Source organism: Antedon bifida, chromosome 2 (assembly GCF_963402885.1).
Source record: "Antedon bifida chromosome 2, ecAntBifi1.1, whole genome shotgun sequence".
In the NCBI taxonomy this organism is placed as follows: Eukaryota; Metazoa; Echinodermata; class Crinoidea; order Comatulida; family Antedonidae; genus Antedon; species Antedon bifida.
The window spans coordinates 23,205,494-23,224,668 of record NC_136227.1 but is presented as its reverse complement, the minus strand read 5'-3'; the positions used below and the strand labels follow the sequence as shown (position 1 = coordinate 23,224,668).

The following is a 19,175-nucleotide window of genomic DNA, read 5'->3' as shown; positions in this document are numbered from 1 at the left end:
TAAAACACGTTACTAAAAGGAATTCAACTGATGATCCTCCTCTCATAATGTATAATTTCCATACAGTGTGTATGAACTAAATATTGTTTTAATTCTTTGTCTTGCTTAGCCTAATAAGAGCGAATGGGGTCATTTATATTATGTATTAGCGCCAAGCTAGGCAATATTCGTCAAGAACAATAAATTGATAAAATATAAGAACTAAAAAGTATATGTATTGTCCCTTTGACTAATTCCAAAAAAATAAAAGATTTCGAAAAAAGGTGGGTCATTTTGAAGTATCATAATAGTTATTAACTATCACCAAAAATTTGTCGAAAAAAAAAATCGTTTTTTGTTAAAAAAATAACGTTGACTTCCAGTCTTTCGCTCGCGACGATTTTCCAGACGAAATGTAATCAAACTAATTTACCTGTTAATTACGTATACTTGTTGTTTTTGGCTCGAATTTTCGACTTAAAGTGAATAACTTTAATATTACTTTGATATGGCCAATTTAAATTTAGAATATTTTGACCTTCATTTTTTTGTGTTTCAAGGGACAATACATCTTTAATTAGCACTTTCTGGACAGTAAGGTTATTCTTTAATTTACTAAATTTCAAAGGATAGTTGTCCCTTTCCATTAAAACATTTTCTTTTATTAATATTCAGTGGGTTTCACCATTTGTTCGGTTTCATTGTAGCCTAGCCTTAATTTACGCTCAATTTCAATGGGGAACGATGACAACACTCATGTTCTAAAAATCAAATGTGTTTCATCTCATGTGTAGAAAGTTTACCAAATTGAGCAGGGAATTGATGTCAAAATGTGCCCCATGATATACCACAAACTGTACCGTAGAGTGTAAAATTTGATATCCTAATAGATTACGGATTAACTTTGTACGCTTCAATAATTTACTTTACATGTTAAAATGTGTTTGTGGTCATTGTGCTGGACACTTGACCGCCTCATGTTATTAAACGTTATCCTACTTTAATTACCCTAAATATATTTGTATTCATATTCCCTATTTTTACGATTTAGTCTTTTTAACTGTTTTTGTTTATCATTTTCCTGTGTTTACATTCAGCATTCTAATGTCCACATCAGAGCAGCAGCGATATAGTGGTTTTTTCATAATACATGACAATGGCGGTGGCCTTTGTCGTAAAAAAGAACAAACATGCCTTCCCCACTGCATGTTATACGGCTCTCCCCTTCCCCTCCTACCACTGCATGTTATACGGCTCTCCCCTTCCCCTCCTACCACTGCATGTTATTTATACGTCTCTCCCCTTCCCCTCCTACCACTGCATTTTTATACGGTACAGTATTTGAATAATTATGCTTACTCCGTTGATTATGTTTATGCGCGTATACATCACCTGTTGCCATGTCATGTGTTTTACAACTTATGCCTGTTGTTAATGTAATAATAATTTTCGATTGTAATAACTTCTGTTATTTGTGTATTCTTATGCATTCTTTTCTTGTCAGTTTTGTACTGACTCACTCGACAATTCACTAAATAATACTCACAAGTTTTAATAATCATACAGTATTAAACAAAAAAGCATGCATACTATACAAATTTAAATTGAACTTAATATTAATAGAAAGATTCGACAGAATGGGTTCTCTTTGCAAAGTGACCATTTGTAGTGCTTACGATAGACTTTATTATTAGGGTTGAACCATGGGGGCTGTGGTATTGACACCAACGTTTTCACTACCGTATATAAAACAGGCAATCGCCAAAAGACGTTAAAGATTGTACTGCAGTGGTTCGTTAGGTTTGATGTACCTTAACGACTTTGGAGTTACCCATTGATTATGTTCTATGGGATGGAATAGAAGAAAGTAGAGACACCGGAGAGAATGGATTGCATAAACCATTTCAAAGCAAAACATATATATTTCTTAGCTGAATGAAAGTTAACTTGATGAAAATAGAGATACTATGTTCAACAGAACATGAACCCAGTCAGAAGAATTGTGTCACCTTTGACCTTGCATTGTCAACATTAATTCTAAACCGCCGGTGATATACTGAAATTTAATTTGAAACGATAAGATGAGGAAATCTTTGAGATATAATAATTATATTGTTTAGGCCTAATTAGCATAGCATGGACCATGAATTATTAGGCCTAGGCCTACATATAAGTGAAATAACAATCTTTCATTTTGAAACTGTTTTTCTTGCCAAGATCAAAAACACAGGAAAATGCATGGTGACTGGTAGAAGATGCACAGGCGTGATAACATCCAGGATCTCACGAGCTCTGGCATGGAAAATTTAAAAAAATGCTTGTGTTATTCCAACGGCACAGGATACTGTACATTTTGAAAGGTGGTGGGGACACCAGAGGAGCACACATTGTAAATTAGAAAAATTGTGATCAAATTCTGACTTTCCATCCAGATGAGAAATTACACAGCACAGCACACAAGTTAGAGGAAGTTATTTGTTAGTTTTTTCACACGGGTTTGACTTCGACCCTTTTGGATTTTGGTGTTCAATTCAAAAGAACATTTCAAATAAAGTAAATAAATAGTAATACCATGTGACGGTTTCTATTAATACTCTGATGTATGGTGTATGTGATACTATGCCAAGTTTAGACAACTATGCCTACTTTTACAACTACTGTACCTACCTTTGTTGAAATTGAATTGCTGGATCTGGTTTTGTTGGATTAGCATTGATGAACAGTTGGTATAATGCCGTGGATTTCAGAAACCCAATGAAATCCGACAACATCATATCTTTTTCAATAGTATAAGAATCATCTCTGAAATTAACACAATACACATTTTTTATAACACTTTTAACCAGTTTCTATCTCTCTAACTGTGTCAAAATTTATTTTTGACAATCAATAAATGACAATTTTGATAATCATTCTTCAACATAACTTAAACTCAGCGCAAATTAGTTAAAAGGTTAGTATGAAATAATCTTTGGATGTGGTGTTCCGAGCGGTAACGGAAAAGAATATTACAGATGTTTTCTGGTTATTAAATTAAAGATGAGAAAAAATTGTTGGCAGAATCAGCAATACTAATTCTCTTTATCAACATTGTTGTTTAGTCAAAACTAGGCCTACATTACCTTTCAATATTCTCAAATGGTAGTTCTAGATCGGCATACTTAGTCCTTACTAGATGGTAAAATGATTCCATATAAGGAGTGGTTTTATCCATGAAAACCTATTGAAAAATGAAACTTACGTTAAATAAGTTCATACCACATAACTACATGGTACCATCTAGGTCGTGCCCACAGATGGTTCTCCAATACACATTCATTTCAGAGTAAACAAACTGGCTATTTCAAAATGTACGTACCGCAGGACAATAATACATTATCGTTTACAGAAACGAATAAATAGACACGATGATTTATGTAGTCAACTAAAATCAGTACTCTGGGAATTACTTCCGAAAGAGAAACTTGTCACAAAATGAGTTAAAATTTTTTATTTGAACTCATTAATTAAACAAACCCAATTTGTGTTTTTTTAATGTAACATTAGGGTTGAGGGATGGGGAAGAGGATGGGTACAAAGAGGAACACTTTTTAATATATTCTTTATCCACTCAGTAACGACATATTTGTTTATGTTTTATAGGCTTATAAATAATATACAGTACCACTAAATACAGTAAAACATTTGCGATTTAATACTTTGTTAAAACTGTCACTGTCGATCATAGTCGATTGAAATAGTAAAGTGCATTATTAATTAATACAAACGTTGAGAAGCAACTGTCAGTAATAAAGTTTATTTGTATATTATGTGTTTATATACCTAACAGTAGGGCCAACCCACACTCACATTAATAAAGTTTATTTGTATATGTGTTTATATATCTAACAGTACTCACACTCACAGTAAGACATTTGGATTCAAATGGCGACCAAAAATGGTTAATACGTATTTACAGTATGTATTGCAATACTATATCTGAAGGTTTTAGGTTTATCCCTAAGGGCCCATAAATTTACCTACTTGTGTAAACCAAATAATTATACTGGGAGAGATTGGAATGTTCCATTAATCGCAAATCAATACATTTGTATAAACGTATATTAAATCTATCAAAATAATTTTTTTTCTCAAAAATCTTCAACAGCTGTTCTCGAGCTGTTCAGCTATTAAAACCAATTATCGTAGGAGGAGATAGGTAAATCCGAAGCATCCTCGTATTATTGTGTGTGCGTATTTTTCAAGATGGACATCCATTTGACAGTGTATACCAAGATCGGAAAACACCCCTATTTGGGGAAAAGTTGATAAACCATGTGTATATATAAGTTATGGAACGCCGATAATCTCTTCTCTGCGGTGACGTATGCAGAAGAGAGATTACCGGCGTTCCATATACATAAGGATGTGCGCTGTGTCTATTTTTAGATTTACCCTGATATCGTGATACTTATTTATTTGTTAATTACTGTGTAAACATAAGTTTAATACCTACTTCTTTAAATGCTTGTTCAAGTTCTTCAACTTTTTCTCCATTATATCGACAGCTTACCAGCTCATAACAGACAATGGCAACACAGCCATTTGGCTTTAGTATTCTTTGAATTTCAGATCCAAACTTGTTTGGGTCAAGATAATGAGCAGCCGTTGCGCATGTCACCAGCGCTGTAGATTCCGCCGGCACGGGTATTGCCTCCCCACTTCCAACTCTAGGAAATATTAGTTTTAATCGCTTATTTTGGTAATTAATGCTTTTTAAAACGCATTTCCGTAATTGAAATTTTAGATTGATTAATTACTTTTACTCTCATATTATTATTATTATTCCTTGTTGTGACATCTCACATTTGGACATTTCTGAAATCACGTTGATGAAAATAATTACACTTTATTTTAGACTAAACACAAAAAAAACATCATACACGTATGTTGTATTCAGGTGCTGTAATCTTCTTGCAGATGATATTTGAGCTTCACTAATATCTACACCGATGACGTCATCAAAATGTTTGGCTAGTGACCTGGTAAACTGTCCTGACCCACAACCAACATCAACAACCGACCCCAAAGGTATCTGCAGAGATTATTATTAGTATTATATTCTAATATCTTGAAAGAGATAACTATACAAATTCAATATATATACCGTTTGAGAAAATATTATAATAATACGAATGAATGACAGGGATAAATATACGGGGCGAGCTGATGCTTTGACTATTAGGCCTTATTAATTAAATACATTATATATAGGCCTATCCAATATTTAAAGTGTAGGCCTATATGGGGTTTTAAATAATGCATTACTTCTGGCGTGAAGTATTACAAAAAATCACTAATCCATAACATTTAGCAGCAAATGTCAGTAAGTTGCAATTTATGATTGCACAAATTACTATTACAGTAGGCCTATATTAAAAACAACATTACCTATGATTACCTGTATAAATTCATTTTTAATAAACCTAAAATTTAGTAGCATAATAATAAGCAGAATTGATTGCAAATCGTTATTCGGGTAGACTCAAAATAATGTGCTCGACCCGAGCAGTATACGACAATTAGTACGCAAATTGCGCGCCAACCGCTAGGGCCGTAGCATCCCTTTAGGTTTGCTTTATGATGTAGTCCGAACTAAAAAGTGGTAAGGTCAGTTTAGGCAATAACCATCAATCAACACATATGACTGACTACTGTAGTAGTTTATTCGACCAGCATAAACAATTCTACACAATTAACATAGGCTGTGTTTATACAACACCCTAAATTTGAACACGTCTTTAATTTTTAGCGTGTTGCACGGGCCGAGGTCAACCCCTCAAAAACCTTGCAGTTATACATTAAATCGTACTAATACCGTGTTATACCTTGGTTCATAATCCTAACTGTATATATACTCGTATGCACTATGAATTAATATGAGTTTATTAAGGATTTTAATAAAGGATGATTTCGTTTAAAATTTAGTTTAAAATTTAGTTTATTCAGTTATCGATTTTTTAAATCTGATTTTGAAATTAGAAAAAAAAATGTTTTAGAATTAGGATAAAACTATGCTACATTTTGCCAAATTATGCCAACATTTGATTAGCGTTAATGTTAAGTGCTAAATCGATTAAAATATGCAAAAAAAGCACAATTATCTACTAGATTTTACTACATTTTCACAGCACATACTTATATTTAACGAGAGGTCAAAACAATACCATGAGGACACTTCCAACACGCCAAATATTCCGGGTAGCGGCCGGCTAATGTAAAGTACCTAATTGCTGTAAAATATACAGAGCCAGTTACCCCTGTTTCTGCAGCTGAAAATGTAATAATAATTCTCTCCACTGGCTGACAGAAAAACAAGTAATAACCTCGAAAACAAAGACTCCAACAAAAAGTTCTCATTATTTATTATGTTAGTTATAATTATGACCTCATATTATTAACGTAATAATATTGAAAAGTTCTTTTGTGGGGTTTCTGTTTTCGGGATTTCTCGAAAACAGACCCCATCAAAATAATGAGGCATTTGTGTTGGGGTCTCGGGTCTGTTCTCGAGATATCTGTTTTAAAACACACGGTTTGTTTTACAAAAAGGGAAAAAATCGTAATAAGCTACGGTATGTCCTACCACCATATTTTCATTGCTGGTCTCTTGCCTCGCCCCGGCAGCCGGTTTGACGAATAGGCTAAAATATAGAAATATAGTAGCATGAATAAAGGCGAATCGTAGATTCTGAGTTGTAGTACTTACCGGTGTCTTTTCTTGTAAAAAAGAACATATTCGTTCTATCAGTGTATCTGGGTAAGTTGGTCGATATGTTTGGTAAAGTTCAGCGTGCGTTGGATCTTCGAAATATTTCATTTTGCAGGATAATTTCTATTGACAGTGTACCAATATTTCATCTAAACCTTGAGGTTTATTATACAATGCATCACTGATTTTTAGATCAGGTTTTTCATATGGACACGGTGTAAATTATATAGGTTACTAATACCTATAGTCTATAGTTACTATATTAGAATCCCTATTGCCTCTGCTATAATAGACTGTTGGAAAACCATTTTAAATGCATTGATAAATAAATATCAATGAAACATTAGATCAAACTCAATCTTCCTAAAACACAATGATAAGGAATTGGCCCCCGAGGTTCCCTTGGAATAGTGTCAACTCAAAAATATTACTCACATCACTATTTGTCTTTTAGTCCAGCAGTGCAGGCCCTACCCCCATTGTACCTTTAAATCCCTATCCACAAAGGTAGTTCTAAAATGGATGTATGAAAATCATACAGACCTGAATTGCCTTAAAATATTAGACATCAAAGTCCTTCAAAACATAGGCCTACTGGATCGCCAATAACGCATTATATAAAAGAAACTACAATTTTAAATGAATGTCAATCAGAATTTAGAGAAGGACGTTTCACAGAACCTTTAGAATTCAGATCATAAAAAGACTGCGCAAGGTAAGTTCACTGGTGGTAGGCATATGTCATGGGTATGGATCCTTTCGATTGTGTTCATTTGGACTTGGAGATCGATTTTGCTACAAAAGGTAACTTTCTATTGTTTTTGATAAAAAGATAAAGGTTTAAGAAAACAATTTGTTGAATTGAATGCGTGCATTTCTGATATTCGAAACCTGTCTTTTAGGCCTACATTAAAGATTTCTTGTACTATAGGCCTACTTGTACTCTAACTGCAAAATTCTCCGGTATTTGAATGACAGTGCTTTATTGATCACTAACCGTGACCCAAGATCGTTAAGGAAAGGCTGGGGCCAGCCTTGAGAATGGTTAAAGGATAACTCTTTAACATTTAACAATTAATTTGTTTTTTTTTTCAATGCTTAAATATACTTTCTTTTATTCTTTTTACAAACTGTTATGGAATATATCTAGATGTTATTGTCAATCGATTGTCGCTTTGATATTTAGCATCAGATTATGTAATCTTCCTTCTTCAATATTCTTTTAGACGGTACATAAACTCACTAGAGATGGAAGGTTGCCATAGAACGTTATTGAGATAAAATGTAGAACTGCCGCTAAATGTAATACATAGCCATGCTATATTAACTCTTGCTTTAATTCTCTTTTTTGTGTGTGTGTTAAAAAATACATTATAATAATAATAATAATAACAACAACAAATACTGCTGGCCTATAGTATTTATTTGAAAGTCTCTATTTGTAGTGTGAAGTTAAAGACCTTTTATTGCTGTAAAGGTGCGTTAAACAGTAATTTGTTATTAAGTTATAAAGAAGTTCATCTGTTTAAAGATGACAAAAAAGTTTTAGTTGAATATGCTATTTTAATGTCATATAGTTATCCACTTTGACCAAAAAAAACATTTACAGTATATACATAAATATCTGTAATCTGAAGCAAACAATAGTCAAATTGGGTTGCCAACCAATGGGTTTTTAGTTGAATTTAACCATTTATTTTATCATTTTATAAGTAAAAACATTATTTGTTTGTTTTTTCTACGGAAGTGATAACATAATATAAAAATAACGCTTAAAAAAGAACGACGTTTCGACTCCATCATGGGGTCATTATCAAGTCCAATGAATAAAATTTAAAACAACAACTAATTAAATAGCACAAGCCAAGGGTCAAAGTTTTAAAACTACAAAATAACCTATTCAAAGTCTGTTTAATTAATCTTCAATTTTCATATACATCTTTAAACGTTAAAAATCTCAGCGTATTTTTCAAGTGTAAAATGCTGGTAAAACAAGTACAATATACTGTAGGCCTACTGTATTAGTTTGCCGCTGGTATTCCCTGTTTTGCTGATGTTATGATGATGATGATGATGATGATTACTGCCTCTTCGCTGAAAATTCTGCCGACATTTCCATTTATTTATTTTTTTACCAGTTTCTTCCAATCGGATCTTTCATTGGCTAGTTGTTTAAGTTGTTTGACTTTCTTGGTTTTCAATCTCCGAGATACTTGATGTTTGTGTTCTGCATATAAAGGGTGAGTAGGTCGTTGCTCAGAGTTATTGGTAGGGTGGTTCTCGGTCTTCCTCGAAATGTTATATTGGTAGTGTTGCTGAAATAATAGCTGATGTTAATAATTAATAATAATAATTTATTGGAAACTTTACTTAGCTTTTTTTGATAAAGATGCGTCCAAATAATAACTTAAAATGAAACAAAATGGGTAACAAAATAAATGCAAAAATAACATGTTGTGTGAAATACACAATATAACTTAAAGGTATAAAAAAATAAATCAAATTATTAACTTATAATGAATCAAAATAAATGTAAAAATAATAAAATGTAGTGTGTAATACACAACATTAGGCATACAAGAATAAATAAAATAATAACTTAAGATGAATCAAAATAAATAAAATGCAGGCATATAGAAATAAATAAATTTAAAAAAAATTAATTTCATGGTATGAAATAAACATAAAAGTGATTATATCATCAGTGTGGCCTACTGTCCCCCTACTGTAAGATTCGTAGAACAATAACCTCCTTGTTACAGTATGTCCATTTTTTAAAATTTCAATTGTGTTGTTATCAACTAGTCATATATATCTATTTTTTAGGATAGAAAGCCAATGTTCGTGTAAAAAAGTACTAGAAACTTATTATTTAAAAACTCCACAAACTTACAACAGTAATTTAAAACCCAACCAACCAACGTACGCGATAAACCAGAAATGGTGTTTACAGATACAGAACCCATTATCAATTGAAACCAAAATAAGAAGCTACGTACGTACGTTCTGAATTATAGAGAGGGCAACAGACAGATTTTAAAACTTATCAGAGGCGGATCTCTCCTCCTCCTCCTCGCCGCGCCGTCGTCGTCGATCGCGTGTGTGTATCGATATGTGGCTTGGGTGGGAAAAAGAGATAAAGCGTCTGATTGGACATTATTGGAATTAGCTCGTTCCCTCATCCAATAGAATGCTTTGTTTTGAAAATTGTTGGCACGTTGTATATGTAGAGCCGTTGTTGTTTTGGAAAAGTTTCCTTGGTTGTTGGAGAGAGCGTATATGCACACACAACTCAACAGCAGATAAAAAAGGTAGAGAAGAATTATTATAGGCTTTATGAGTAGGGTGAGGATGATGGATCATTTTAGAAGGCCTACTAACTAGCTTAGCGGGCCTAGCCTAGGGCTAGCTAGGCTCTAGCCTAGGCCTAGCCTAGCCTAGGCTAGGGCCGGCCTAGCCTAGCTAGGCCTAGCCCTAGTAGTAGTAGTAGGCTTGGCCTTAGTCTTACAGAAAGAAGGCTTACTAGCTAGGCCTAGCCTAGGGTAGGCCGGGGAACAGACGATCGGGACCACTGACGATCGGGCCCAACAAAGTTTTAAGACGATCGGAACCAGAGACAATCAGGGTCCTCCTAAATACCAAGACCTACCAAGACCTGTCTGTCAATTTAAAGTGTTAATTTAACCATGGAGGTAATATACCTCCATGATTTAACGAAATATGATATAGCCTAGCCCTAGTAGGCCTATATAGACTTCTAATAGCATTAGACTGAGCTCACATTCACAAACATCTTGCAACCTGTAAAATAAATTGAAAACAAACATTACTTTATATACATTAGGCCTAAATAAACATTCATCCCTACCTAACAAATATTGACCACAACCAATTACAACCGCAAAAGCGTATCAGCGATGCTCCATACCGAATACCAGATGTTGATTTTACCATAACGAACACAAGACTATCGGGCCCTGCGTTACATTTATATTATTTATTTATATTACATTACATACAGGAATAAAATGTATATTTGCACTTTGCAGCCCAAATGCAACAAATCACTATATAACCAAGCACTATATAAAACCACAAATTAATCTGAATTCACTCTTTTAAAATACAATTATACGATTTCAGAATCTTCTAAAGTAAAGAAGTTGTTCAAGCATGATTGAAGAATTTGAGCAAAGTTTCCCGCTGCAAGAGACAATTCAGTCATTTGCCAAGCAACAAAAAGAAACAGCATCAGTACCGGCACTCTCCAAACAGATGTTTACAGTTCATTTAGGTAGTGACAAGGAAAATAACAATGATCAAGAAAATACAAACAGCTTGCAAGATGCCTTCAAGAAGTTCCGCAAAAATAGACAGGTACCGTCCACATTGATTTTTTTTTAATATTACCATTAGAATAAAAAACTAGATTTAATTTGTTTCGTAGACCGCATAATTTGTTATTGCGCACCATGAAAAGATAACCACATCGATTCCTGGCCACAAAAAATGTACTCTAATTGACGTAGCTTGATGAAATTGATCTCAGGATAATTGACGGACAAAATAGTGCTAAGGAAAGAAATAGATAAAGATTCTGACAGAATCAATAAGGTTTATGCATGATATGCATATAACCTAATAAATATGCAACATTATCTGTTTGTAGTTATTAGTCAAATGTAGTGATTTAAATTTAAAATGCAAATACATAGACAGATCATCAGCTAACCTTTACCCACTAAATGACAATCTAAAAAGGGAATGTTCAATAATGTAGATCAGACTGTCATGCTCACATGTTGGCACTTCAGGTTAGATTGTATCTGTCATCCTATGGTGCAGATGTTTATTTGGGAGAACTTTATTTGAAAATATCCGGGTATTGTGTTAATATTATATCCTTTGTCAACATTGACTATGATAACATGTAGTAGATAGTCCCTGGTCTTTAACAAAAAAAAACTTGCTGCCCTGCTGCCCTCTTGTGTTCAATTGTGCGTGCTAAGTAACAATAACATAGGACATTGATAAGACGATTTGATAAATAAGCTTAAGTTATTTGGGACATGGAATATATAACCTAAGTAAATGTTCTAGTTGAAACAAAATCCAGACCTCCAACTCTCCAGACATGGCGGGAGTCTCCCGATATTTCCAGTCATCTCCCGCTAAAATGCAATTTATCCCGATTTTTTGGATAAACCAAAAAAATCTCTTGATGTGTATATAAATTTACTTGAGATATTGATATAGAGAACATACCAGGGAAGAGACATACTAATATCAGTCCGTATAAGATGTAATTATAAATTCATGTGTTTTTTAATACATTAAATTATGCCTTTGCCATGCCTGACATAGAGTATCACGGTGCTGACGTCACGACGGTAGGTGGCACTGCGTGGTTGCTAACGCAACCAAAAATGCGTTCAGCCTGCCTGAGTGACTCTAAGATCACCAACGGTTTGAAATAGGCTTATTGAAGTAGTCATTTTAAAACTTAATAATTTTCAATAAAAACAAACTAAAATTTCAAAAGATCATTAAATATTTGTCATTTTATTATTTTTTTATTCTTCAACTATAGTTTAAGTTAAAAAAAATCAAGCTAAGATACATAATTTGATAGAAATACAGATCTTTACTGTTTATCAACATAGTAGCGCTGAACGCATTTTTTGGTTGGCTAGCAACCATGCAGCGCCCTCTATCGTTGTGCCATCACACCGTGATACTCTATACACATCTATATATAAATTATGGTTAATTCTGACATAGGCGAGCACAATGGAAAAACTTCGGTACACATCTCTGCCTTGGATACCTACCTGATCTAACTCAGATGTACCGTGAAATGTAAATTTGATAACATTAGTTTTCACTATTACAATATTGTTCCATATTTCTATCTTAAGAAGATAAATAAAGAGTTTTTTAACAAAATTTGTGATTTCAACGGTAGATTTTCAACTTAATTTCAATTCTCCGCGGTCAAAGTAATTTCCGGGTTCACAATGAGTTCACCTTGCAACAACCTGGTTTCAACTAAGTTCCTATAGCCATTTTTGTCTTTTTGTTTATTTTAGGAATGGACCGCAAATTAATAAAGATCAAATTAAATATACGCCATAAAGCATCGAAATATATTGTGGGGAATAGTATTATAAAATTACATAGGGAGATTTGATGATAAGACATTTTGTTTAAAATCGAGTGAAATCCTGATAGCCGAGTTTTATTGAGTAAGCTGGCAGGAGTAACTGTAGGCTATTTGTGTCCTGTTAGGACCGGGATATCTGCCCATGTTGCAAGCCGTCTAAAATGTCTTCTTTCTTGGGCCAAAACGGCCCACTCTGTCGCTGAAGTTAGTTTCAAAAGATATTTAAATTAAATAATGTATTAATTATTAGGATCATATTTATTTTAATAAACGCCTCTCCAATAAAACATCACATTGAATAATAACAAATAAAGTTCCTGGTGGTTAGTGGTACAGGGAAGACAAGCACCCTCCACTCCACATTGCAAACAAGTTCTCTTATTTTCCTGTTTACTTCCATGGATTAGTCTTTCCAAAAACAAGCCTATTTTTGTAGTTTAATTGTACATTGAACTACAAAATGTGTGGATGGTTCTGAATATATTTAATTTTAACTGTATTCGAAAATTTCCAGAAAATGTTTTGCACTAACTATAGTATGTACTGGCTGTGGCTTTAGAGCTAATTCCAATATCTTAACCAAGCTAATTATCAATTGGAGCCTACCTAACTGTACATATTTAATGTTGAAAACAACATCGTATGACTAGGATCATCATTATAATAATTGACATTAATCTGTAATTTACTGCGTACTAATAGTTTGTTTCTTTTCTTTCATTTCCCATCTATTTCCTTGCCAGTGTATAACAAAGACATCTCATGCCTTATTTAGTGTGAACATCTGCAGTTCTGTTTATTTATAAATGATAAAACATTTTAAACACATCAATATATTTATTTCTAATAATACTGCCTACATATTTGCCTATTTGAAAGGAAACGGTAATGATAAACACATTTAGAATTTGTCTTTTTTGAAATAGATAATGTAGTAGTAGTAGTACAGTAGTAGTGTTGCTATCAAATGTTTCTTTTCCATTTTGAATGTTCAACTTGTTATGTTCCTGATATGACTTTTCTCGTATTCTCTGAACTTCTCTTCTCTCTCAATTATACAGTGCCAAAGTCCTTCTGATTCACTTTGATTGAACTCTTTACTAAGCTTTGTCTACACTATCAAACTAGTTTGACAAAAAAAAAGAAAAAAGTGAGATGTGCCCAAATATGGTAGTTATATGACATCATCATGTTCATACTGTATTTGGGCACATTTTTTTGTCACCTAAAGTGTGATAGTGTAGACAGAGCTTTAGACTTTTCCTTTTTGCGTTGACTTCTGATGCATTAGATAATAGAAGGATGCTTTTTAGCAGCACAGTGACAACACCATTTCAAATTATTTGGTAAATAATCTAAATGATTTTATACACATTTTTGAAAGACTGAACTGAAATTATGCATCTACAAGAAGGTTTAAAATAAAAATGAACCCATTCTTTGCAGATCAGTCAATGTCAGTGTCACATAACTTTTGGTACTACAGTATACCTGACCAAACATCTTTATTTTGAAGTGCAGAAGCAAAAAGTTATAGCAAAAAAAGTAAAACTATAAACCGTATAAAAGTATGTTATTCTGTTTATTAGGACCAATTAAAAATATATAAATTTATATTAAAAATAAAGGCAAGTTGGTGACTACACTAAAATAATAAAACTGATACCATAGGCACCAACGATTTTTTATTTTGATGCTTAAAATACGAAGTTTCATGCTCAGAAATAAATAATATTATTTTTGAAAGTGTTTTTAATTCAAGCATAAATAAATACTGTACTTGTACTGAAGCTGTCATGCGAAACCAACCTCACTCTTATTAAAATGTTGATAATGAAAATGATAATTTGATTATGAATAGTGGAGCAATAGTGCTATCAATTCCTTTTGGAGATGGGCCAACACAATGCAAAACCTTTCCAACTTTGAACTTGTTACTCAAAAGACCCAAAATCGGGGCAGTTGGAATCTATGTATTGATGTGCTCGTAAACCGATTCAAACCACCCAAAATTACTTGCTTCCCTTGCAAAGTAGAAATCAATATTGTTTATCCACTTTTTCCAAACAGTAACCTGTGGAAAGTTTTCGGGAGAGTGAGCTATACTGTATTTGTTATACTGTATTTGTAATATTGTCAGAGCAATACAATTTTCAATGTAATAAAGTATAATTACTCTACAAAAATACAATAATGGAAAGTATGTTTCCACTGGTGAATGAATACCTTTTCTAGCTACTGATTTTGCAATTTTATGTTTTTGATTTTAAATATAAATCAGAAAGCAAGGTCTGATTTTGCAAAATTTATTATTTATCAGAAAGACTAATATAAACGTCTGGAAATAAAAATGATACTGTATCAGCATTAAGTATAAAATACTTATTTTTCATCTCGCAAAGACTTCTGTTAAATGATTTATAATTGTTGGTAAATGAATACACCTTAGAAATAACCTTTAGTGATCAGAATAGATAGCTTTCTATAATCACCATGTAGGAGCAAATCAATGAAAACAAACCTTTAAAAAACACAGTGTTCAGAAAACTAATCAAAAGTGCTTCCATCATTACCATATTGTTTGACTGAATTTTGCTCATTTTATGAAGATGAAATTTTAAATATCAATGATTGCATCTGCTGTTGTGGTAAACAAACTGTGTGGAGATTAATAGGACACAAGAGAAAAATAGTCATTGTCAAATGAGAAGGCATGGAGCAAAACTCAATCGTCTCATTAATATCTCTACTTCCGTGTGACATGCATTGTATTATAAACTTTTATTTTGGGTGCGGTTTTGTATTAATAAATAATTTATATAATTGTATCCTTAATCCTGTTGTTTGGTAATGAACTCTCAGGTCATACTAATCTACACCCGGTATCGCCTAGTAGTAGGGTTTTATGCTAAACCAGACATGTTAGATGGAGATTTCAAAAATACCTTATTGTTTCTAATAAACATCCCGTCCCTAAAAAACGCCTCCCTCTGAGATTTTTTCCATATTGTAATGAGTGCTCAATATAATTGCAGTATCCAGTCCATATAGCCTTAAATTAGTAAGGGAAAATATTTATTTCACAATGATGTACCTACCTAGCGATGTTTGTCAACCTTTTATTATCAACAAAACTAGGCTAATTGTAAGCTAGGCCATACACAGCAGTATTTGCTTTGTGTACTTCCGCTCCGCCGCATGTTGCGGGAAAGATTGCTGCTTCAGCACACAATACGCTCAACGAATCCCGAATTATATTTTTTAAATACTGTATAAGAAAATGTATTTTGTTGCTTCCTATACTTTACATGCATTAATGGAGTCAATTTTGACACAATTTGCTCTAGTGTGTATGATGATGTGACTTTAACCAATGTCGAAACTCTTTATATTACATAGCCTATGTAAATACGTGAACGTGATTGGTTGAAACTGCATCACATGACTACCGCTGCGAGGATTATATATTTCTTCAGCTGGCGCTTCGGGAAATATATATTCCCTCGAACATAATATCATTCCCTCTGGGATGTCAAATCTTATATTTTACCTCTAAGCAGGCAATATCTGTATAATATACTATAGCTCTGAAAAAATTCACCACATCCTGGTTAATGTTAATATAGATACCAATAGTTTATATTTTTAATAGCACCCTCTATAGTTTTGTATTTTTTTCAACATGTTATAGCACCCTCTAAATTCGTTCATAAATCCTCCCGATCTTTCATTTTTGACAGTTGGGAGGTCTGTACATTTTTAATACAGACTACTTACAATAATGTATTTATCGCATCACCTCTGTCACCCTCCCTCAGTACGAGATTTTCTAGATTTTAACTTGATGCCTAGTTTAACATGCAGTATCCAAAAGACAATTTCCTTTCTCGTTTTGTAGGTTTTCTCTCTCTGATATTGATTGTCATGTCTCATAGTATTGTTTCCATGGTCTGCTTGTTTACAATTACAACAATACTTATAGGCATTAATGACAAAAATATTAAAGAGTTAAAATGATTTCCGTTAGTAATAGTAGGAACAAAATGGAATGTGTCTTTGTGTGCAAACAATGTGAACGCCTTTGAGGTTAAAATTTACAGAGTTTAAACTCTCTCTTTGAATTCTATGTTGTCTCTGTTTTTTACCTTAACCGTATTTAGTTATAATGTTGTTGTTCCGATTTCAATACTCTATAAGTTAAAATTTCATGTTGTAATTATTGAAATACTGTATGCTGTATACAACATAGTATAGTACCAATGCTATAAAGCTACTGTAGATAACTCTACATTGTACATTGTAAATTTTTAATCGATTGACAGCATTTTTAGAAACTTTTGACACAGTGACATTTTCCTATTTCTACATTTACACTAATTGTCAAAGAGAACTCCTTAAAATTCTGTAAATAAATATCTAATAATACATTAAAATATTCACTTAATTTATATTATCACATACAGTATCGTCATATAATAAGCCTGTATCTTATTAAGCTTTAATTAAATAGTGTAGTCATCCAACTTATAAGTTAAAGAAGGAGAACAACCTACTGAACCCAAAATGCATGTGAACAACTTATAAAACAATGTAAACATGATTATTGACATACATGTAGCCTGATTAAACTCAATGTGTCCCATTTATTGGAGTACATTGAAATAGGTACAGTATATAGGCCTACTAACAGTAATATTATCTCATTGTAAAAAGTAGACTATTAATCCTCATTGAACGGAATAAACCTATTAATAAAAAATCCCATTGAAGTACTGTAAGCCCCATAATGGCATCCCATTGAAATAAGCATCCCGATAAATCAAGGAGCCTGAGTGATAAGCATTTCAATATAATATAATTATGGTTATAGGTAATATTCATTAACAATTCTGAAATTTTAATAATTTTGACATTACTTGGTTTATTTTGAATTTGACATCTGTAAGTAAATACCGTAAACTTACATAATATAGATAATGACGTAATATATAATTATTTTTTATATATTAATATATTATAGCCTATGTAAATATGTGAACGTGATTGGTTGAAACTGCATCTCATGACTACCGCTCCGAGGATCGTAATTGTTTTATACTGAGCGATGTTATTTTGACTGTAAATCTTGTGTATTTTTCATGTCCCGGTCATTAGACATAAAATCCAGAAAATTGTTGAGGAGTTTGATATAGTGTGGAAACTCGTGTCTGCTGTAAAATAAATAAAAGTTACATAGTAGTACAGTAGGACTTGAACTCACAAAGATTAGCCCACATCATCAAGAGACAACGTTTTACACATTGCACCATGTAATTCGCCTCCAAAAACTATTTCAACTAAAGTATTTAAACTACCATATTGTTTCTAATAAACGGCCTGTCCCTAATACACCCACTGAGATATTTTTTCCATATTGTGTAGTATGAATAAAGTTTGATCATTAGGCAAAAAAAAAATTATTGTGTTGGCCACGCCCGACCGACCCTAATCTGACTTTTTTTTTTTCTTTTTTTTTTTTGTGAGCCAAACGGCAATTGTGAAACCAAATCGTGAAATTGGCCTCCGCCGGACGTGTGGAGTAGCACATGCAACCAACCGTGAATCAATCACATGATAACCGGAATACGCGATTATCAATTTTTGGGGGGATCCAAGTTTTAACTAAATAAGCGTTTTGATTACACAGTGGTCAAGACATGTTTTTAATAGTTATCAAATTTTTAGACTCATAATTAATGGACTATACCAATGTTGATCTGCAAAGATCGCACGAGGTTGTTGAGGCGGTTTTGTTTGGTTTTACTGTACAGTACTACTATCCGATTACGAACTTGTTAAATGATTTAAAAGGCATAGATTCGCCAAGCAAGTAGGCCTAGGCCTATACGTTTAATAAAAATTTACCTAAGATTGTCGTAAGCTCTTTTGTTCAAACTTATTATTTATTTAGCGATAATTCACTTGCCGTTCTGGCATGCATACTGGGCCTCTAGCTTAGGCCTACTCCTAGATCTGGTGGGGAATTTCCCTGCAATAAGAATCGGCGAAATATGGCTCATGGCCTAGGCCTACAATTTAATGTTATGTTGTTTTATATATGCCAGTGTATTACGTATGGATAATACAATATAGGCCTAAAAACTCAATATATTTTATCTGAAATAATAAGTAAATTATTATTGAATAATGTAGCATATAACACGGAAATAGTTTATTTCGATCTTGATTGTTTTTGGATTTAAAAATGGTTTAGCTAAGCCTACTTCTAGCAGCCCCAGACCT

The 19,175-nt window shown here is 32.9% G+C and overlaps 3 protein-coding genes across 5 annotated transcripts in view; 2 read left to right on the top strand and 1 right to left on the bottom strand.

The window, feature by feature from the left end:
• The first annotated feature begins 746 nt into the window (after positions 1–746).
• Positions 747–19,175, top strand: part of LOC144858649 (uncharacterized) — a 59,168-nt gene continuing 40,739 nt past the window's right edge. Inside the window, exon 1 of the mRNA XM_078714746.1 lies at positions 747–755. Within this exon, the coding sequence (XP_078570872.1) occupies positions 752–755 (4 nt within the window). The 5' untranslated portion in view covers positions 747–751. The remainder of the gene's footprint in view (positions 756–19,175) is intronic.
• Positions 2,058–6,867, bottom strand: LOC144834463 (putative methyltransferase DDB_G0268948). Its single transcript, XM_078689262.1, has 6 exons — positions 6,728–6,867; positions 4,902–5,053; positions 4,475–4,688; positions 3,102–3,199; positions 2,647–2,781; positions 2,058–2,271 (listed from the first exon to the last, which is right to left on the bottom strand). Exons 1-6 carry the CDS (start codon positions 6,836–6,838, stop codon positions 2,169–2,171), a joined length of 813 nt encoding a protein of 270 aa, XP_078545388.1. The 5' UTR covers positions 6,839–6,867; the 3' UTR covers positions 2,058–2,168.
• The window catches only part of LOC144858618 (uncharacterized), a 41,919-nt gene continuing 32,668 nt past the window's right edge, over positions 9,925–19,175 (top strand). For 2 of the 3 annotated variants that reach the window (XM_078714699.1, XM_078714697.1), the window contains exons 1-2: positions 9,999–10,075; positions 10,874–11,107. In XM_078714699.1, the coding sequence (XP_078570825.1) occupies positions 10,904–11,107 (204 nt within the window). In that variant the 5' untranslated portion in view covers positions 9,999–10,075; positions 10,874–10,903. Of the gene's footprint in view, positions 10,076–10,873; positions 11,108–19,175 lie in introns of all 3 variants that reach the window. The other variant, XM_078714698.1, reaches the window with a different exon arrangement.

Excerpts from the sequence above, each read along its gene's own strand:
- LOC144834463 (XM_078689262.1), bottom strand. The coding sequence starts at position 6,838 with ATGAAATATTTCGAAGATCCAACGCACGCTGAACTTTACCAAACATAT. Across the intron at positions 4,689-4,901 it reads CACCTGAATACAACATACGT|AGTTGGAAGTGGGGAGGCAA; the intron begins GTATGATGTTTT and ends AATATTTCCTAG. Across the intron at positions 2,272-2,646 it reads GCAATTCAATTTCAACAAAG|AGCTCGTGAGATCCTGGATG; the intron begins GTAGGTACAGTA and ends TTTCCATGCCAG.